The sequence below is a fragment of the Sorex araneus genome, chromosome 9 (assembly GCF_027595985.1).
Source record: "Sorex araneus isolate mSorAra2 chromosome 9, mSorAra2.pri, whole genome shotgun sequence".
NCBI lineage: Eukaryota > Metazoa > Chordata > Mammalia > Eulipotyphla > Soricidae > Sorex > Sorex araneus.
Window position 1 is genome coordinate 17,228,355 of NC_073310.1, and position 20,934 is coordinate 17,249,288.

Below are 20,934 nucleotides of genomic sequence, written 5' to 3' on the forward strand. Positions count from 1 at the left end.
GCACTGCCAGGAGTAATTCCTGAGAGCATGAGCCAGGAGTAACCCCAGAACATCGCTGGGTGTCACCAAAAATTAAAAAAAAAAACCTGGGTTTATGTAAAACATGGAGAGTGGCAAAAGTAGAGACCAGAGTGGTCTGTAGGAATCAGGGTTTTTTTTTTTTTCTTTTTGGGTCACACCCAGCAATGCTCAGGGGTTATTCCTGGCTCTGCACTCAGGAATCACTCCTGGTGGTGCTCGGGGGACCATATGGGGATGCCGGGGATCGAACCCAGGTCGGCCGCATGCAAGGCAAACGCCCTAGCCACTGTGCTATCGCTCCGGCCCCAGGGTTTCGTTTTTGTTTCTGTTTTGTTTTTTGGCTTTTTGGGTGACACCTTGTGATGCTCAGGGGTTTCCTGGGTCTGCACTCAGGAATTGCTCCTGGTGGTACTCTGGGCACTATATGGGATGCTGGGTATGAAACCTGGGTTGGCAGCATGCAAGGCAAAATGCCTTACCTGCTGTACTATTGCTTTAGCCTATGCAGGGGTCAGATTTTAAAGGGTCTTCACATTTTTTGTCCTGTGGCTGTTGGAGAACTAGTAAAGGTTTCGTTTTTTTTTTTTTAACTATTTTTTTTTTTTTTTAAAGTTTGGTATTTTAGACAAAGCCTTTGTTGTCTCTGAAGGACAGGAGGAATTGAGACAGGTTTGGAAACAGACAGGTTTTGTTAAAAGGCTGTGGTTGTTATTCTAGAGAGATAATAGGGTTGAAAAATTTTTTTTTTAGATTTTTGGGTCATACCCGGCGATACACAGGGCTTACTCCTAGCTCTGCACTCAGGAATTACTTCTGGCGGTGCTCAGGGGACCATATGAGATGCTGGGAATTGAACCCGGGTCAGTTGCATGCAAGGCAAACGCCCTACCCGCTGTGCTATCGCTCCAGCCCTGATAATGGGGTTAACACCTTAGGCATAGTCAGTTGGATGAAGGAGACTAAGTTAAACATCTAGAAAGTATAATTTTCTTCATATAGAATGCAATTTATATGTACTTTACCTACCCATTGTGTGGGTATATCAGTTTTAAATTTGTATTTTTCCCCCATTTAACATTATTTTCACATTGTGTATGTAGATGTGGCTCATTGGTTTTAATTACTGAGTGGTAATCATTGACGAATAAGTCTAGTTTATTTATGCATCCTCTTCTGAGGCTGTTTTTACATTTTCCCTATCATAAACAGTGCTTTCCTGAAAATCCTTTTATATGATTTCTTTTCTTTTTTTTTTTGCTTTTTGGGTCACACCCAGTGATGCTCAGGGGTTACTCCTGGCTTTGCACTCAGGAATTACTCCTGGCAGTGCTTGGGGGACCATATGGGATGCCGGGGATCGAACCCGGGTCGACCGCGTGCAAGGCAAACGCCCTACCCGCTGTGCTATCGCTCCGGCCCCTATATGATTTCTTATGTGCATGTATAAAAGCTTTCCCCTCTTAACACTGAATCCTAAAAATAGATTTACTATTATATCTATTACATTTAAAGAACTCATCTTTTGGTCCATAGTGGTTGTATTCAGGAGTCATTCCTGGAGAATCTCAAGGGTGCCAGGGATTGAACCTGTGTGCAAAGCATGGACACTTGCTCTTTGAGTCATCTTCCTGGCTCCAAGAACTCTTTAAGTTTAGAAGAAAAAGACAACAGAAAAGTGGGCACAAAGGGTATACGAACGACAGGTACTTTTAGAGGAGAAAATAAGAATGACCGGCAAATACAGAAAGATGTGTAATCTGAGTAAGCGGGTGAAATTCAAATATTAATAAGGTAGCATTTCAAATCCATGGATAAATGGAGATTAGTGAAGTAGGTAGACGTATTAGGTAGGGGATAGATGTATTATTGAGCCCACTGTCTTACTGAAAGGGACTCTGAATTGCTAGGGTTTTTGGAGAACAATGGATGGTGGTGGTGCTGGTCAGGTGAAGAGACCCACTTCTCCCCCAAATTCTTCTAAGTGCTCACTGCAGGGGAACTCCTTTATAGCATGCACTTTCTACTTATAACGGTCAGATCAGGGGCCTGGGTGATAGTACAGCAGGTAAGGCAGGTGCTTTTCTTACTCGTGTCCAACTCGAGTTTGGTCCCTGACACCCCATATGGTTCTCGAGCTTGCCAAGAAATGATTTCTGAGTGCAGAGCCAGGAGTAACCCTTGAGCATTGCCGGGTATCGCCCCCAAACAAAAAAAGAAAAAAATGGTCACAACAAATTGACCCACCTTTATGTTTATGTGTGTGTGGGTGGGGGGCGTGGATTTGGGACCACATCTGGCAGTGCTCAGGTGTGGTTCTGAACTTAAAGCCTGGGGGGCCAGGTGTGTGGTACTGGAATCAAACGAATCAGCTTCATGCAAGGCAAGCACCCAATCTGCTGTACTATAATTTTTGTCCCCACCTTTTTTTTCTTTCTTTTGGGTTTTGGGGTCACAGTCTGTAGTGCTTAGGGTGTACTACACCTGGCTCTGTGCTCAGGGCTCACTCCCAGCAGGGCTCAGGGGACCATAAATGGTGCTAGAGATCTAACCTCGGTTGGGCGCATGCAAGGCAAGCACCTTACTCACTGCACTACATCTCTGGTCCCTGCTGTAAGTTTTTAAAGAAAATAGAGGTGTGTCTTTGTGAGTGTGTGTGTGTGGGGCGGGGGGGGGTGTTAGGGCGGTGCCCCGCACCTGTCTGTGTGCAGGGCTTACTCTGGAAACTGCACTCCGGGATTATCCTTGCGAGGCTCGGGGGACCATATGGGGTGCCAGGGATTGAATCTGGGCTGGATGTACGCAAGGGAAGTGCCTTACCACCTGCAGTACAGAGTTGGTTCTTTTTTTTCTCTTGGGTTTGTTTTTGGGCCACACCTGGCAATGCTTAGGGCTTACTCCTGGTTCTGCCTTCAGGAATAGCTCCCGGTAGTGCTCTGTGGAGTGTATGGGATGCCAGGGATCGGACCTGGGCTGGCTGGATGCCAAGTAACCCACCCTCCGACCCTCCACCAGCTATACTATCTCTCCAGCCCCAGAAAACAGGGTTTTGAAAGTTTTCATTTCCTTGATTGCCACTGAGACTCAGCGTCATTTGCAGATTTACTGGCTTTCTATATTTCTTTCCTATATGAATCAGCTATTTATGACCATCTATTTCCCTTGTAATCAATATAAGGAGCTCCATATATTATGGGTATCAATCTTTTTTTTTTTTTTACTTGGTATGTTTTTATTTGCCAATCTTTTTATGTTTTTAGTGGCTTTTAGAATGACTTTACAAACCATTATTATACAGGTGTTTTTGTTTTGTTTTGTTTTGTTTTTTACTTCTGGTACTTTCATAGATTGTCTTTTTTTCTTTTAAGGGGGAGGTTTACACTGGTGATGCTCAGGACTTACTCCTGACTCTGCATTCAGGATCACTCCTGGTAGGGCTCCCGGAGCCATGTGGGATGCCAGGGTCAGCCGCGTGCAAGGAAAGCGCTCTACCCCCTATGCTATTGCTCTGGCCCCTATAGGTTAAATCTTTAACACACAGAATTTAGTGACTGGTCTGTGATGAGGTCTAAGTATTTTTCTCTCTCTGTTGAACAGATCATTGAGTACTATGAAGTCATTTCCAATGCATTTGGTCTAAATTTTTCATAAGATAGAGGAAGAGGAAAATACATATCCAGAAGGAATGTCTGTTAAGCCCAAGCCTAAGAGTCCTTTATCTAATTAGCAACATCCATCCTTTTTTTTTTTACTTTGTAAAAATTTATTTATTTTATTGAATCACCGCGAGAAACAGTTACAGAGCTGTCATGTTTGAGTTTCAGTCATACAATGATAGAACACCCATCCCTCCACCAGTGCACATTTTCCACCATCAGTGCTCCCAAGATCCCCCCCGCCACCTCTATGGCAGACGATATCCCCCATACTCTCCTCTCTACTCTTGGGCATTAGCAACATCCATTCTTGAATTCAAATTCTATTGATTTATATCAGGTGCTGATCCAAGTTTTGGGGGTCCTAAAGTTTATATAACTTAATAATTTCTTTTTAATATAAGAATACCAGATTATGAATATAAAATTAGGTATAAGCCCATGCAGGTGCAGCTGTCTGAAGCCTAAGCTTCATTAATTTCACAGTAAGTTTACCTCTGGCTCTGTTTTGAATGCATCTGCACAGCTCTCTGCACCTCTGGTGTGATACGGCTTGCTTTTGTGTTCACTAACTGTTCTGACTTGAGCATTTCTTTTCCTTTTGTCTTTTAAAGAGCTATTAAGAGCAGATACACATATAAAAGTGGCTTTCATGTTGTAAGTGGAGTTAGTTCTGTGGAGAGGTTCTTTGGCTGGGCCTTTCCAAAGGCCTCTGTATCACCCAGAGGTAAGCGTTTCACCAGTTTTATAGCTGGGAGCTCAGATAATGGATTGTAAATTTTGCAAGTCTTTAGAATTTGAATTTATAGCTTTAACTTTGCATATGTGCTTTGTTCTGCATTAGCAAAATGGCCAGCTCAGTTGAGGGGATTTATAAATGCAGCTAGTAAAGCAGAGATCAGAGATGCAATAACCATTGTCATTATAAATAATATAGAAAGTACCTCTGACACTTGACTTTGACTGTGAACTGTGTGCTGTGCAAAATGTTTACCTGGATTGTCTTTATCCTCATCACCTCCGTGGAGGCAGGTGCTCACGAGACCTTTGCTTTCCTGATAAGGAAACAGGTTTAAAGAGAGGGTGCCTTACTCAGGGCCTGGGGACGCTCCAGAGACCCCTTTGTAGCCTTTAAAAGGAATGCTCTCATTTGACAGGAAACAGGCTCAGAAAAGTGACATGACCTAAATTTTTATCCTTCGACATCAGGTTACGTTGAAGGCTATGTGTCAGGTATGGTCAAAAATTGTTATAAATATTTCATTTACTCTTCACAACAATTCTGTAAGACAGATACTAGTATTCTCATTTTGGGATGAGGAAATTGAGACACATTTTCAAGGTGATAGCTAATAAAAGAGAGCCAGGACTGAAGCTTAAGCAGCCTGTGCCTCTCTGTCTCCTACCTGTGTTCTGTCCCTGCCTCCTGAGAGAGTATCTTTGAAGCTCTTACAGGGTGCCCAGAGAGGTAGTATACGGTTAAGGCACTTGCCTTGTATGCAGCCCACTGCATCAGCTGTGGTGCCCCTAAGAATCAACAGGAGTACCCCCCTGAGCACAACCAGTATGCACAACCAGCACTACCAAAGCAAAAAAAAAAAACAAAAGTGAAATTGAAATAAAATAAATTTATAGTTCATGCAGAGCCACAGATGTGGCCCGGTGGTGTCAGGTTATGTGTGCTCGGCATGCAGGAGACCTCAGTTCCATCCCCAACACTGTAAAATTATGCAAATAAACAAAACTCAGATAATTACAGACTTATTACATCTCTGGGAGAAACCAGATTCCTTCAAGGTTTTTTGTTGTTTTTTTTTTAAATGAAGAAACATCCCAACAGGGCCATAAAAACTGGGAAGTATTTTAAATGTTCAAGTTTTAAAAATGAAGTCCTTTAACATTCAAAAAGCAATGCAGTGCAGTCCTGCTATTTGTAAGGTAAGTATTCGAGTCGTGAGGAGCGTTCATTCCTGGGGCTCCGGAAGCAGGGGATGTAAGAACGGGGCCTGGACAGTCTCCGTGGGCAGCTCTCCATCCCATGTATGCTGAGCACGCAGTGGACAGCTTCCTTGGGAAAGCACACTGGGGTCTGACGAGAGGCTCTTTGGGAATGTTAGGGGCTGGTGTGTGTGTGTGCACGCATTGACCTTACTTTTGTTTTTACAGTTTGGTGGCTCATAGGGTCAGTGTTCATAGGTTACACACAACATGCCCAGCACTGTTATATCTTGGTCAGAGGAAAAGCCCCTCCTAGATGCCGACTGTCACAAGATGGGCTTTGACCTCCTATTCTACGGTGTTTTATGGCATCTCTTTAAAAAAATGTCTCCATTTGGGACCAGAGAGGTAGTACAGTGGTAGGTAGGGCGCTTGCCTTGTGTGCGGCCCACCCGAGTTTGGTCCCCAGCATTCTTTATGGTCCCCGGAGCCCTCCAGGAATGATCCCTGAGTGCAAAGTCAGGAATAATTCCTGAGCACTGCTGGGTGTGGCCCCAAAGCAAAAACAAACCAAAAAAAATCTTCTGATTTTGTTTTGTTTTGTTTTGTTTTTGCTTTTGACCACACCTGGCAGTTTTCAGAGCTTACTTTTGGGTCTGCGTTCAGGAATCACTCCTAGAGCTGCTCAGGGAACCTACATTGATTGGGTGCTGGGTGGGCCAACACCCAATGGCCCACATGCATGCCACATGCAAGGCATGCACCTTATCTGCTGTACTATCACTTTGCCCCAGATGTCTTTATTTTTTATTATTTCTTGTCAGATGTAAGTTTTCTAGGAAAGGGAGGGGTGTTTTTCTCCTTTGGGGGGTGGACCTCCCATGCAACGCTTAAAGGAACTCAGGGGCCGCTTTTGGTGATATAGGTCAGATGGTTCCATGCTTGGATCCTGTGAAATGATGCTGCTGGGACCACCAGAGCCACCTGAACAGTGCTGGGGAGCCACTAAGGCCTATCCAGGAGTGCTCCAGGGCAGTATCCAGTGGTGCTACGGGGTCATGCCATGCCAGCAATTTGATTCAGAGCCTCAGGCATGCAAGGCATGTACTCTGGCACTTTGAGCTATCGCTGCAGCCGCAGGGTATTTTTTTTTCTTAAGTCAAAATAAAATTTCAAGTTTTATTGAGTGTCCCCAGATACATACATTGAAATGCAGGGCCCCTGTCATGTTGCCTTCCTCCAGCACCCCCACTGACTTGCTCTGCAGCCTTTGGAAAATCAGTTAACCTTTTACTTGCGTCTCTGTGCAATAGAAATGACAATGCTGGCATCAGGTTTTTCCCCAAAGCATTTTTTTCCAGAGACTTGAATGAAAGGTATTAAAAAATATTGCCTGCATTATTCCTAGCTCCCACCTTGCAATTGGTTCCAATTACCAGCCACTTAGACGAGTTTGTTGGTAAGACTCTTATCACATGCGGCTAATCACAACTTCCACAATTGCGTTTTGTTGTTCCGCCGCAATAGCTGATGTTTTGGTCCTCACTGCTTTCTTTGGGGGTTAGAAAACACGGCCGCGTTTCTATACAAATGTCATATTCTTATTAGCACGTCACCCGTCCATCCCGTACGGGATTATGCAACTCTGTTCATAGATATAATCAGCTTTGTATTTTCGTTCAAGGATAACAAACGAGCAAGGTTGAAATCTTGACTTGTCATCGGAATTGAATTGCTCCCCAGAGCTGGGAGGGAATGAGATTGAGTCGAACCCCATCCAGAGATGGCAGTTGTCTTTAGAATCTTAATCGCCTGTTATCCCTTTCTTCCAGTATGGTGACTACGACCCCTCAGTCCACAAGCGGGGATTTCTGGCCCAAGAAGAATTGCTTCCCAAAAGGGTAAGACACCAAACCCCCTGCTTGGAAACAGCCGTTCCATGGCTGGCTGACAGAAGGACATGAAAGCATGTGGGAAGGACACAGCAAGAACATTTTAATAAACATTTTATAATCAAGTCTCTGTTAAGAATATTAAGAAGCCAGGGCTTGCGAAGCTAAGTTTTGGGGTCGCCAGCTCCAGTGTGGCCTGGAAACGTTCTCGGGTGTGTTCTTTAGAGGGGGGGCACGGCAGCGCTTCCCGTCCAGGCCTGCCCAGCCGACGGGGCCTGACCAGGAAGCTCAGCCACCCTCAGCTGCTCAGGGTGGGTGCGGGAGAGCGGTGGGAGATGGGGGTTGTGGTTTTTATTCCTCAGTGTCATTTATCTCGCTCACTCACCGCAGAAGGAGGCCCCCTCTCTCTGCCTTGCTGCTTCCGATCCCATCAGGTCCCCTGAAGGCCCACTCGTCACCTCTTCCTCTGCTTGATCTGCCCCTTTGATGATGTCTGCGCTGGTGAAGGCTACAGCCCAGACAGACTGGCCCGGCTGGTGGCTAGGAATGAGTGGGCACCAACTCCTCCCTCTGGGGACAGCACTCACAGCCCGGCAGGAGGGGACCCCCTCCCAGGAGAGGGCACACACTCAGGCCCGAAGAAGGGCGCTGCAGTCAGTCCGAGCTGTGACTCACTTTGAGTGGCGTTTGTTTACAGCGCCCACGTCTGTGTGCGCCTGGCCCCCTGTATGCAACTCTGTAAAAATAGCTCTGGCGTCTTGTAAAAACGATAATTATAAAAATGACAAACAATACCCAAACTTTCCTTGTGTGTGGGTTTTTTATTTTGCCCTATTTTTTTTTTTGGTAGGTAATAAATCTGTATCAAATGACTCCAGAAATGTGGGAGGAGAGAATTACAGCTTGGTATGCAGAGCACCGGGGCCGAGCCAGGTGAGGCTGCTTCATTATGGCTTTACACTTTATGGGTTTTTTAAGAACTCTGAAACTAGGACAAGCTTGTTGAACAAAACGCAGCACCAAAGTCTATCAAAGAAAAGGGGAGAGCCGGGAGTGTGCTGGTCTTTAGTTTCCTGTATTCTTTTTCTAGTGGATGTAGGATAAAGTGGGTGTGAAAACTGTCAGGATGAATACTTTGCTCATTGATAGGTTTGTTTCATTTGAAATATACAGTTGTGGGGCTGGAGCGATAGCACAGCAGGTAGGGCATTTGCCTTGCACAAGGCCAACCTGGGTTCGATTCCCAGCATCCATATGGTCCCCCGAGTAATTCCTGAGTGCATGAGCCAGGAGTAACCCCTGTGCATCACCGGGTGTGACCCAAAAAGCAAAAAGCAAAAAAAAGAAATAAAATATGCAGTTGTGGTGCTGGGGGTGGCTCAAGTGGTAAATGCATGCCTTGCGTATGTGGGGCCCCATGTTCAGTCCCAGGGCTGGATATTCGCCCCGTACCCCATCCCCACTCCTCTGGTCTTGGGTGGTCCTAAGGGCCTCTCAGCACATTTGGCCTGAGGCAGCTACAGCTTTTTCACTTCTATAAAATGTTCTGCAATGTGTACTCAGATTATTACATAATTGTATGAGTCTTTCTGAGCAGTTCTTTCGAAGAGTATTGAATCCAAGGGTTTGGGCGTTTTGCAGGTGCCAGTTGTGCCCATTTAAATTCCCTCAGTGGTACCTACCCAGATGATCATTGGCAGTGTGTGAGGGTGTCTCAGTCCTCCCCTCTCTTGCCCCACACCTGTTTCTGTCAATCCAGCTTTTGTAATCTGAAAGGTAAAAATTGTGTCTTAATTGTTAATTAAATTTGGGAATTGATCATCTTGTCATTAGTCTTTAAGATGTTCTGGGGGCCGGAGAGATAGGACAGTGCATTTCAAGGTGTGGGGAAAGCAGCCGACCAGGGGTTCAATCTCTGGCATCTATATAGTCCCCTGAGCACTGCCAGGAGTGAGTGAAGAGCCAGGAGTAACCCCTGAGCATCGCCAGGTCTGATTCAAAAAGCCAAAAACAAACAAACCAGAAAACCCACGTTTCTGGTTCTGGTTAGAATGATAAGACAGTGGGTAGGGCATTTGCCTTGAATGTGGTCGACCAGCGTTCAGTCCCCAGCATCCCATATGGTCCCCTGAGCACTGCCAGGAATAATACCTGAGTGCATGCAGAGCCAGAAGTAACCGCTGAGTAACACCGGATGTGGATCTAAAAACAAACGAAAAAGCAAAACATTTTTCTCAGAAGGAGGAAATAGTTCAAAGGATGGGAGCACATATTTTACATGCAGAGGCCCCCCAGGTTTGATCTCGGACACTGCATAGTTCCTGGGACCCTTGTTCCAAAAAGAAAAGAAAAGATCAAAATCTTTTCTCTTCTTCAAATCAACTTCCCATCCCTTGCTATTTTTTTTTAAATTTCTTTCCTTAGCTTAGAAATATAACATACATACTGACAAATGGATGAAACAAAAGATCAGGTAATATCAGGTGACAGATAACACATATCCCCCATTACTTCCTCTCTCCTTCCTCCCCAAAGTCAGCCACTCTCCTGATTTTTTTTTCCTTTTTTGGTGGGGGGTCACACCCGGTGATGCACAGGGGTTACTCCTGGCTCATGCACTCAGGAATTACCCCTGGCGGTGTTTGGGGGACCATATGGGATCCTGGGAATCGAACCCAGGTCCGCCGAATGCAAGGCAAATGCCCTACTGTCACTCCCACCCCACTCTCCTGATTTTTAACCCCATAGTTCAGTCCTTCCTGCTTTAAACTTTATAGGAATATAGTTAGTTTCTCTTTTTTACATACCTCTTCTTGACACTGCTTTTCTCTTTCTGTTTTTGAGCCACACCTGGCAGTACTGGGGAGGGGGGCTTCCTCCAGCAGTGCTCAAGGGACCATGTGGTGCTGGGAGTTGAACCTGGGCCTCTGGCATGCAAAAACGTATGCTCTAACCCTTTGTGCTATCTCTTAGCGTTGTATATGAAATTTTGGTTTGTGGCGTGTAGCAGTAGGTTTTTTTTTTTTTCATTTTCACTGCCTTGTAGAATTCTACTGTATTAATAAACCAGTTATTTTATCCATTCTGCTAGTGATAGACATTTAGATTGGTGGGTTGTCTTCTTCTGGTTTCTGTTATTACAAATAATGTCAAACAATCTTCCAAAGTAATTGCACCAATTTATATCAGCAGTGTGCGATTTCTGGTTGTTCCACCTGCTTGCCCACATTTGGTGTTCTTTTCAGGTTGAATTTTTAAAATTCATTTGAGAGCATTTTGTGATGGCAGAGAGGGAGGGAAGAAGGCAAGGTCATAGGGAGAATTAAAACATTTCAATACTGTACTTGTTTGGAAATTTTTTTGCAAGTCATTGCTGCTTCAGGAGCTTACTATAAATTTGACTCATAACTTAGAAAGAGGTGACCTCTCGGGTTTTACAGCCCAGATGGTGTTTGCCCTCGTACCCAGCACCACTCAGAGAAGTAAGATGTGGAAAAGTAGCTCTCAGGTTAGCTTGCAAAGTTGCTGCCTTACCCAGAGTTTCTAGTTGAAGATGAAGCAAAACCTTAAAGGTAAAGCAAAACTTAAATAGAATATGGGCATTGAAATCCATTTGAGGAGAGAAGATAACACACCACAAGTTTTTTCCGAATTACTTGTGACGGGTGTCACTATTTACCAAGGGCAGAGCGTGAAATTGAAGCCAAAAGACACTGTAATGAATCTGTTCTCTTGTTTTTATGGGGCTGGGAAATTCTGCCTGACCTCAATGGGATTAATAGACTGGGGGGGAGGGCAGAGCTGATGCTCTGCGGGTGTCTCCTGGCAGGGCCGACACTCAGGGTGGTGTGCACCTGCCCTTCGGAGTTTTCACTTAGCTCCTGTGACAGTGTCTTTCATTTTCCTCCCAGGGATGAAGCAGAGATGGAGTATCTGAAGATAGCCCAGGACCTGGAGATGTACGGTGTGAACTACTTTGCAATCCGGGTGTGTTCCAGCCCCTCGGCGTCCCCTGCGCACACGGAGACTGAATCAGGGACAGACTGCTTAAATGGGTTCCCTCCTCATTCTGGGGCGCCAGACTTTAATGGTTCGCCGGCAGAGAAGGGAAGAGGAAGGGGAGAAAGGTGTATAGTCCAATTTTCTATTTTGGACTTCAATTAGATCCTTGGCAATTTAAGTATCGGTTGAGCCTGGGGGAGAGGGACTTGCTGGTTGGTCCTTGGCTCGGCAGAAACCTGTTCGAATGCCCTGAGTGCAGCGTTTTGATTATTTCTGGCTCTTAGAGGTCTGGCCGGTGGGGAGCATCTGTAAATACTTTCTTCCCCCCGGGACATGAGGAGAGTCAAGCTACATTTATAGATTACTGATTTGTTTGGGTGGGGATGCTTGTTCTCACTAGCAGCCTAATTGGTTTTCTATTCAGACTATTAATAGCCCGCAGTCCTCCGGGAATCCACTGCTTTTGCACTAGAGAGCATTTGTTTTCTGCCCAGGCCCGTCCTTTTCAGCATCTTTCTCCCCAGGGTCCGCTGCTGGATGCGGCACACACGCGTTTCCTTTCAAAGACATTCGGGGGATTTGCTAAAGTATTTCAGTGCTGGTTCCAGGCTGCAGATGAAAAGATGTCGAAAAGACGGTTAATTCTGCCCTTGTTTTCAGAGTTAGGGTTGGCATTCTTTTAGCGGCTCTTGTACATTTTTGAGTTAAATTTGGCTAAATCAAAAACATTAAAAATATTTTAAGAGAGCTTTTTAATTTTTATTATTTGGGGTATTTTGGGCCACCCCCAGAGTGTGCAGGGCTGGTTTCTGTGGGTCATATGGGGTGCTGTGGATTGAACCTGGGCTTGCCGGGTGCAAGGCAAACACCCTACCTGCAGTACTATTGCTCCAGCTCCAAGAACTTTCAATTTGTTTGTTTTCTAGTTAGGGTTGTTTCTGTTTTATTGTTTGTTCGCTTGTTATTTCTTTTTTATCGGACTGTTTCATATAAAGCACACTGAAAAATTATTTTCTTCCTTCCCTCCTTCATTCTCTTCCTCCTTCTTCCCTCCCTTCCTCCATTTTCCCCTTCCTTCCCTTCTTCCTTCCATGACAGGGATAGAACCATCAATTTCACATGCGCAAGGCATGTGCTCTACTGCTGAGTCACATCCTCGGCCTTGAAAAGTTATTTTATTAGTAAATAAGTGCCTAAAAGATTCTTCATAATAATAAAATAGGCTATTTTCTAAAGTTTTTCTTCCCACTTTTTTTTTGGGGGGGGAGGGCGCAGAGCACACCCGTTAGCGCTCAGGGTTTATTCCTCAATCTGTTCTCAGGAATCATACTGGAGGGGCTCAAGGGACCAATGGGGATGCCAAGGATCAAACCTGGGTCTGCCACGTGCAAGATAAACGCCCCACAGGGCACACCCAGTAGGGCTGAGGACTATTCCTGGTTCACTGCTTTGGGATCCACTCTCAGTGTTTGGTGGATCATGCTGTGTCGGTTATTGAACGTAGGTTTACACCCTTTTGAGCCATCTCCTCAGTCCAATTGTTTGATAACTTGAAGCTCAAACAAATTTTGCACATTTCTGTGATTCTTGTCGACCCTCTTCCTCCTGCCCCAGAAATCTTTATCTAAACTAGTGTGTATAATCCTCAAAACTCAGTTATTTAGTTTCTCAATTAAGGAATAATTTGACTAATATAGATATATGGTGGAGTGATAGCACAGCAGGGAGGGCATTTACCTTGCACTCGGCCAACCTGGGCTCGATTCCTCCGCCCCTGTTGGAGAGCCCAGCAAGCTACCGAGAGTATCCCGCCCGCACGGCAGAACCTGGCAAGCTACCCATGGCGTATTCGATATGCCAAGAACAGTAACAACAAGTCTCACAATGGAGACATTACTGGTGCCCGCTTGAGGAAATCGATGAGCAACAGGATGACAGTACAGTGACAATATAGTTATATAAATATAGATATAGACACACATATATAGGTGAATGTTTCTTATATTCACAATCGACAAAGCAAATGGATATTTTAATAATAATTAAGTTCCTGAACTTTTACTGTTAAATAAGAAAAATATACTTAAAACAATTCAAAAGGCTGACTTGAGTCCTTCCTCTCTAATCTCTAGAAGTGTCGGAGACATACTAGGAAGCAGAAGGTGGAATTATTTTTGATTGCTTTTATTTTTAAGTAGGTAGCCACATAATGAAATACCTTGTTTTCAAAATGCACTGCAGACTTTAAAATTACAAAGATCACTTGTGTTAACCCAGTAGTTTTAAGAGCTTTGCAGACGAGCAGAACAGTTTCTCTCTTGGTTTGGTGATCATGCCTGACTTCAGGGTGTTTGGAGCAGTAAAAGATTGTTTTTTCTTGGAGCACTCAATTCTCCAGCTGTCGCCTGCTGCTAGACCGGTGCTTGTCATCTCAGTCCAAGCATCTTTTCAGTTTGCAGATCTGTTTTCTTGCCCTTGAGTCTAGGTTCAATTTCCTTGTCAGCAAGAAACCAGGCATTATAGGTCCTTATCTCGGGAGCTTCCTTCCACGGTCTTACAAGGGCTAGAGCACAGGGCCTGTAGGCACGTGTGCCTCAGGGTCCCCAGCTGGGTGAGTGGCAGTTGGTCCGGGGTTCCTGTGCTCTGACTGCTGAGCAGAACCATTCTCAGGGGTAATGGCATACATACAGCACAGGTAGCACACGCACACAGGCACAAACCCAAGACCTCATATATGTAACGCTTGTACTCTGCCACTGAGTACAAGCTACATCCCAACCTCAATTGATTTTTATTTATGATTATTCTTTTGGTTTGGCTGCTGCTCCTGGTGGTGCTCAGAGTTATTCTGACTCATTTCTCAGAGGTTACTTTTGGTGGTGCTTGGGGAATCATGCAGTGTTTGGAATCAAATCTGGAGCTCCCACATGTAAAGGCTATTCCCTAGCCTGATGAGTTATTGCCCCAACCCTCTTGATTAAACTTTTAATAGCTTTATTAAAATACTATTTATGTATAGTTAATGTTGTGTTTGGGGTGCACACCCGGCAGTGCTCAGGGCTTACTTACGGCTCTGTGCTCAGTGATGACTTCTGCCAGTGCTCTGAAGACGAGCTGGGGCGCTGGGGATTGAACCCAGGACAGCCATGAGCAAGGCTAGTGTCCCACCCACTGTGCTATCCTTCTGGCCTCAATTTTGACACATTTTTCTAACATTTTACCATAAAAATGTTCCAAGCTTTATTTAAAATCTTTCTAGATGCCAGCGTGATCACTGTATCACTGTCATCCCTTGCTCATCGATTTGTTCAAGCGGGCACCAGTAACGTCTCCATTGTGAGACGTGTTGTTACTGTTTTTGGCATATCGAATACGCCACGGGTAGCTTGCCAGGCTCTGCTGTCAGGGCGAGATACTCATGGTAGCTTGCCCGACTCTCCGAGAGGGACGGAAGAATTGAACCCGGGTCGGCTGCGTGCAAGGCAAACACCCTACCCACTGTGCTATCACTCCAGCCCACCGGAGTGATAAATAAATAAAATTTTCTTTTTAATTATCAAATTCCTTTTTAACACAAATGTTTAATTTTATGAGCTTTTATTCTATGCCCATGACAACCTGGTTATTAGAGGTAACAGCATTTAGATTGTTCCACTTTAGTCATCAAAGCAGTGACAGAAGACCCCCATTTTCCCTCTGTGATATTTGAATCATGAGAATGTTACAGTTTTGCCTCTGCCTGGCCGGTCAGGAAGTGGAAGTCTCCTGGGTTAGGGGAGAGAGCTGGGACTTCTGTGGGACCTGCTGAAACTTGTCATCTCATCTGTAACACGAACGGCAGGTTTTCTGGGAGACTGAGTTAAGTCTTGAGCCCATAGCTGGTGTTGACAGTAGCTCTTCTTTATTGAATCTGCAGAACAAAAAGGGCACAGAACTGCTTCTTGGAGTAGATGCTCTGGGGCTTCACATCTATGACCCTGAAAACAGGCTGACCCCCAAGATCTCCTTCCCATGGAATGAAATCCGAAACATCTCCTACAGCGACAAGGAGGTAGGACAAGTGCCCCCAAGGATGGCTCAGTGGCTCACCTGTTTTCACTCTTGGCTCGAGCAGTCCCATCCAGACTTCTTCAAGATCTCAGTAAGGTTCTTCCAGATCAACCTGCTTGCAGGCAGCTGAGGATAATGAAATTTGAATAATTTAGATTCACACACTAAGCTCGAATTCAAATGTATCTGCGTAAGATAGTGACTTTTCTCAAATGCCGTGATGTGTGTCCATTCGTTCATTTGTTCTTTGTGCATTTTAAAGAAGTCATTCCACATCTACATTAGGCTAGGTTTTGTGTGGGAAGCAAAGATACAGAAAATCCTGTCTCAGCCCTCAGGGAAGTTAACGCAAGTGATAATACAACTCCTGTCATATTTAACTGCCCTGTAAGAGTCTGATGACGAAGATAACCACACTCAGGGTTTTCGTGCCTGCAAACCCTTCCACCCTGACTCTGATTCATTCCTCCCAAGACCGCTGGGCACCGGGGGCCGTGGTTTGGTTCTCTGCATGCTGTCAGGAAGCGGAGGTGCAGAGAGATCAGGTCACCTGGGTCTGATGAGTGGAAAACAGCGCTGAGCTCCCTGATGCCATCCTGCCCTGCTTCTCTGGCGGCCGCAGAGGATGGGCCCGGAGCACAGGGGCACTGACTGCAGAGCGGGCCATAGCGGTGCCCAGGGATGTGCTGGCACCCCTACCACCAGCATGCTGAGCGCAGCGTGAGTGATAGTGATGGCGCAGGTGCCCACAGAGCCCCTCGGAGCACTTTCCCGTTTCCTCTTCCCTGGTAGCAGCTCGAAGAAAGGAACTCCAGACCCCTGGTTTCCATCTATGGTTGAAATCACTTGGCGTTGCTTGATGAGACTGAGCGTTGTAACTTAAAACTCTGTGATTTTTTTTTTTTTAACTAAGTCATTAGCCCAGGAGAAGAGCGTTTAGGTATTTCTTTAAGTACTTAAATTGAAAACTCCACATGACTTAAAGCAGTAGGTGTGCCACCATAGGGTCATTTTTCATTGCTAATTTTATAGTCTATTTACTGCACATCCACACATTTGTGTGCTTAAAGGGCTCCCAAAACACTCGTTCTTCATAGAACCCTAAGAACTAAAGTCTCCTGTAGTATAGCCTGAAACAATAAACTCTAATCTCCCCTCTCTGGGGGCACAGTACCGTCATGTTCCGTCATGTCGATAACTCACACAGTAAGAGGACCCCAAGCTGACTCCACATAATAGGACAGCGTCTTGGCAGTTATGCATGACAGCCATGCTGTCAAAACAGAAATGGTTTATTTTCAGTGATCCATTGATTCTTTGTGTGCACCCCGGAGTGATACAGAGCCCATGGTTTCCCCACTGACAGCGTCAAGGTCTGCCAGCAAGACCAAAAATAAACTCCCAGAATTCACAATGCCCCATACAAGAGCAGTACTGCTTCTAAGTTAACTTGATCAAAATGGGAACAAAAGATCATTTTCTGTCCTCAGTGTACTAATCCCTTACTGAGCAATGTAACATGTGAAAGAAATACCCAGGAATTTATCTTCCCAAACATACACCAACATCTGCCTAGCAAGTTGGGGGTAGGAATTGGTGCCAGGGATCAAACCAGGGTTGACCACATGCAAGGCTAGCACCTTTACCCCTGTTCTGTCCTTTCAGCTCAGAAATAACCATTTTTATTCATTTATTTTGTTTTCTGTGTGGCCACACCCAGCAGTGCTGGGTTGGGGGGTGCTAATCCCAGCTCAGTACTCGAAGATCAGTCCCAGTTTTTGCCTGAGGGACCTTGTGTGCTAGGGTTCCTCCATGAAAAACACACTCTATCTCTTTGAGTGTCTGACACCTGTTTTTGAAATGTATCTTTGAAATCGATGCTGTGTCCAGTGTCTTCAGGAATGGTTGAGGACAGAATTCCCCAGTGACCTTTTTTTTTTTCTTTTTGGATCACATTGGGCAATGTTTAGGGGTTCCTCCTGGATCTGCACTCAGGAATTACTCCTAGCAGTGCTCGGGGTATCATAGGGGGTGACAGGATCGAACCCAGGTCAGCAGCACGCAAGGCAAGCGTCCTACCCACTGTGATATGGTCCAGCCTGACCATTTGTCCTTTAGGTGCTTCCCTGCCCGGTGGTCTGGCCCTGGTGCTACTAATGACCTCCTTCTCCTGATCACTCATCTTTCTCTCCCCTTTCATTTCAGGAACTGTATATTCCTCTTCTGCTGTCGTCTTCACACTTCATTCCTTCTGTTAACATCAGACAATCCCCACGATTTGGAACCTTTAGCCTTTAACCCCGACTACCCAACCTGACTACTCACCATCCCCTTGCTCATCCCTGCCTTCCTGGCATCCTAAGTCCATATTATCATCCAAGAGCTGTTAACGGGGCTCAGAGGATAGCTCAGTGCTTCATAGCTCCTGCCTTGCAAGCGTGAGGTCATGCGTTTGATCCCCAGTGCTGTCCACAAGCCCTGAATAAAGTTTCAGCAGCTATATGCCATCTCCAGCATGCGGTGAGCACCATACCGAGGGAATGCAAACACTGCACTGGGTGTGTCCCCTTTGGCACACTTTGTGTGAGCACCACAGTGACCCCTGGTGATCCCTCCAGCCAGAATGTGTGCAAACCCTGCAACTAAATTGTGAGACTCCTGGGGAACCTTGCAAGTATGGTACCACCCCCAGTTATCAGAGCGATAAAGGGAAGAGGCTGGAAGGGCATTTGCCCTGCACGCAGCCTTCCCTGGTTTGATCCCCCAGTACCCTGTGTGGTCTCCTGAGCACAGAGTCAGGAGTAAGTCCTGAGCACAGACCCAGGAGTAAGCCCTGAGTGCTGCTGGGTGTGGCTTAAAACAATAAAGGGCATGGAGGGGCTGGAGCAATAGCACAGCGGGTAGTGCGTTTGCCTTGTACGAGGCCGACCCGGGTTTAAATCCCAGCATCCCATATGGTCCCCTGAGCACTGCCTGGAGTAATTCCTGAGTGCATGAGCCAGGAGTAACCCCTGTGCATCGCTAGGTGTGACCCAAAAACAAAAAACAAAAAAAAATAAATAAACAGAATGGGAATAAAGAACCATTAAAGTCAAACACCCTCACACGGTGCTCATTCTCCAACTTATTTCTCTCACTTGCCCTATCTAGAATGCCCTTTTTAGTGTCTTTGTCAGATCTTCCTAAGACCAGCTTAAGTTCCATCCTACTTATGGTAGATCCGCTCTGAACTCCCAGGGTGTTGTGGTTGAAGCCTCCCAATGAGGCACTAACCTCAGGTGTCAAGTCCTGAGTAACCGAAGCCTTGTTCCAGCCGGGTTCTGAGCTTCCTGAAGGCACCTGCCTTAGATTCTAGTGTTTCTCCCGATTGACCTCAAGGTTGGGCCCATCAAGGGTTCTTATTTCAGGTTTCCAAGTTTCCAAGCTGGTGCCAAGAGCCCACCTTGCAGGATTCAGCGCTTTCACAGCCTCCCTCAGATGCGTGTGATTCATGGTGGTTTGGTGCCTGGGCGCCAGGAAGCCGGGACAGTGCACAGGCTTCTGCTGGACCTTGGCCAGAGTGGTAGCTGCTGATGGGGGCTTTCCCGATTGGTGGTGACATTCTAGGCTGAGCAGCTGAAACTCTTCTGCTTCTTTCTTTCAGTTTACTATTAAACCACTGGATAAGAAAATTGATGTCTTCAAATTTAACTCTTCAAAGCTTCGTGTTAATAAGCTGGTAAGTTGATATTCTGGTCTTCTTTTTTGTTTTACAGTGATAATAACTAGTTTTTTTTAGAAATTTCTATTTTTGAAGATTATGAAAAATGACATCTTGATAGCACACTTTTCTGACAGGCTGTTTTTTTACCTAGTAGGAGGATGGATTTCCTTTTTTTTTTTTTTTTTTTTGCTTTTTGGGTCACACCCAGCGATGTTCAGGGGTTACTCCTGGCTTTGCACTCAGGAATTACTCCTGGCGGTGCTTGGGGGACCATATGGGATGCCGGGGATCGAACCTGGGTCGGCCGCGTGCAAGGCAAACGCCCTACCCACCGTGCTATCGCTCCGGCCCCATGGATTTCCATTTTTATTGTTTTAGGAATCTCCAGACGACTTTCTTCAAGGTCACACCTATTTACATTCCTGCCAGCCATGTGTCAGGCTTCCTTTTTGCTCCATGTCCTCAAAACACATGTTTGCAATTTTTTTTTTTTCTTTTTGGGTCACACCTGGCGATGCACAGCGGTTTCTCCTGGCTTTGCACTCAGGAATTACTCCTGGAGGTGTTCAGGGGACCATATGGGATGCTGGGAATTGAACCCAGGTCGGCTGAGTGCAAGGCAAACACCCTACCCGCTGTGCTATCGCTCCAGGCCCCTGCAATTTTTTTGAGACTAGTCAATCTCATCATTGTGAGCTGATATTTCATTACAGTTTTGATTTGCATTGTTCCATCTTTAATGGTTTTGACAGTCTTTTTTTTTTTTCCCTCTCTGATATAATCTGAAGAATTCAACCTAAATTCTGTGATGAATAATTTTTTTTTTGTTTTTGCTTTTTTGGGTCACACCCGGCAATGCACAGGGGTTGCTCCTGGCTCTGCACTCAGGAATTACTCCTGGCGGTGCTCAGGGGACCATATGGGATGCTGGGAATCGAACCTGGGTCAGCTGCGTGCAAGGCAAACGCCCTACCCACTGTGCTATCACTCCAGCCCTTGTGATGAATAATTTTTTAAAGATACTTTTTATTACTTTTTTTTTTTTTTTGCTTTTTGGGTCGCACCTGGTGATGCACAGGGATTACTCCTGGCTGTGCACTCAGGAACCACCCCTGGCAGTGCTCAGGGGACCATATGGGATGCTGGGATTCAAACCCGGGTCGGCTGCGTGCAAGGCAAACTCCCTACCCGCTGTGCTATCACTCCAGCCCCAACTTTTTATTACTTTTTATACATAAAAGTACAAGTGTAAATAAATATAAGTTATAATAAGAGACAAAAATAAACAGCTAGATCCCATCCCTACTCCCCGACTTTAAGATGTAGAGCATGGGGCTGGAGAGATTGTACAGCAGGTAGGGCACTTGCACGTGGCTGACCAGCTTTGGATCCCCAGCACCCCACACTAGGTCCCCCAGGAGTAAGCCCCGAGCATTGCCGGGTATGGCCCAAAACAACAACAACAAAAAAATGTAGCATAATCCCAATACCGTGAAATCTCTCCTGCTAGTTCCCTATTACTTTAATCTGTTCCACTCCTTCCTCCAGGGCCCTTGTTGTTGGAATAATGTGTTTATTGTCTCTCAGCTTGCCCCCAGCACCTTATTTCACCTTATGGTAAAACAAATACATTATTATTAAAGTTTTATGTGCTTTTGAAGTATATATAAATACT

The 20,934-nt window shown here is 45.5% G+C and overlaps 1 protein-coding gene across 3 annotated transcripts in view; it reads left to right on the plus strand.

Moving 5' to 3' along the window:
• The window catches only part of NF2 (NF2, moesin-ezrin-radixin like (MERLIN) tumor suppressor), a 100,949-nt gene that overhangs the window by 50,871 nt on the left and 29,144 nt on the right, over positions 1-20,934 (plus strand). For all 3 annotated transcript variants that reach the window (XM_004615530.2, XM_055146806.1, XM_004615529.2), the window contains exons 5-9: positions 7,445-7,513; positions 8,355-8,437; positions 11,416-11,491; positions 15,423-15,557; positions 19,200-19,274. In XM_004615530.2, the coding sequence (XP_004615587.1) occupies positions 7,445-7,513; positions 8,355-8,437; positions 11,416-11,491; positions 15,423-15,557; positions 19,200-19,274 (438 nt within the window). The remainder of the gene's footprint in view (positions 1-7,444; positions 7,514-8,354; positions 8,438-11,415; positions 11,492-15,422; positions 15,558-19,199; positions 19,275-20,934) is intronic.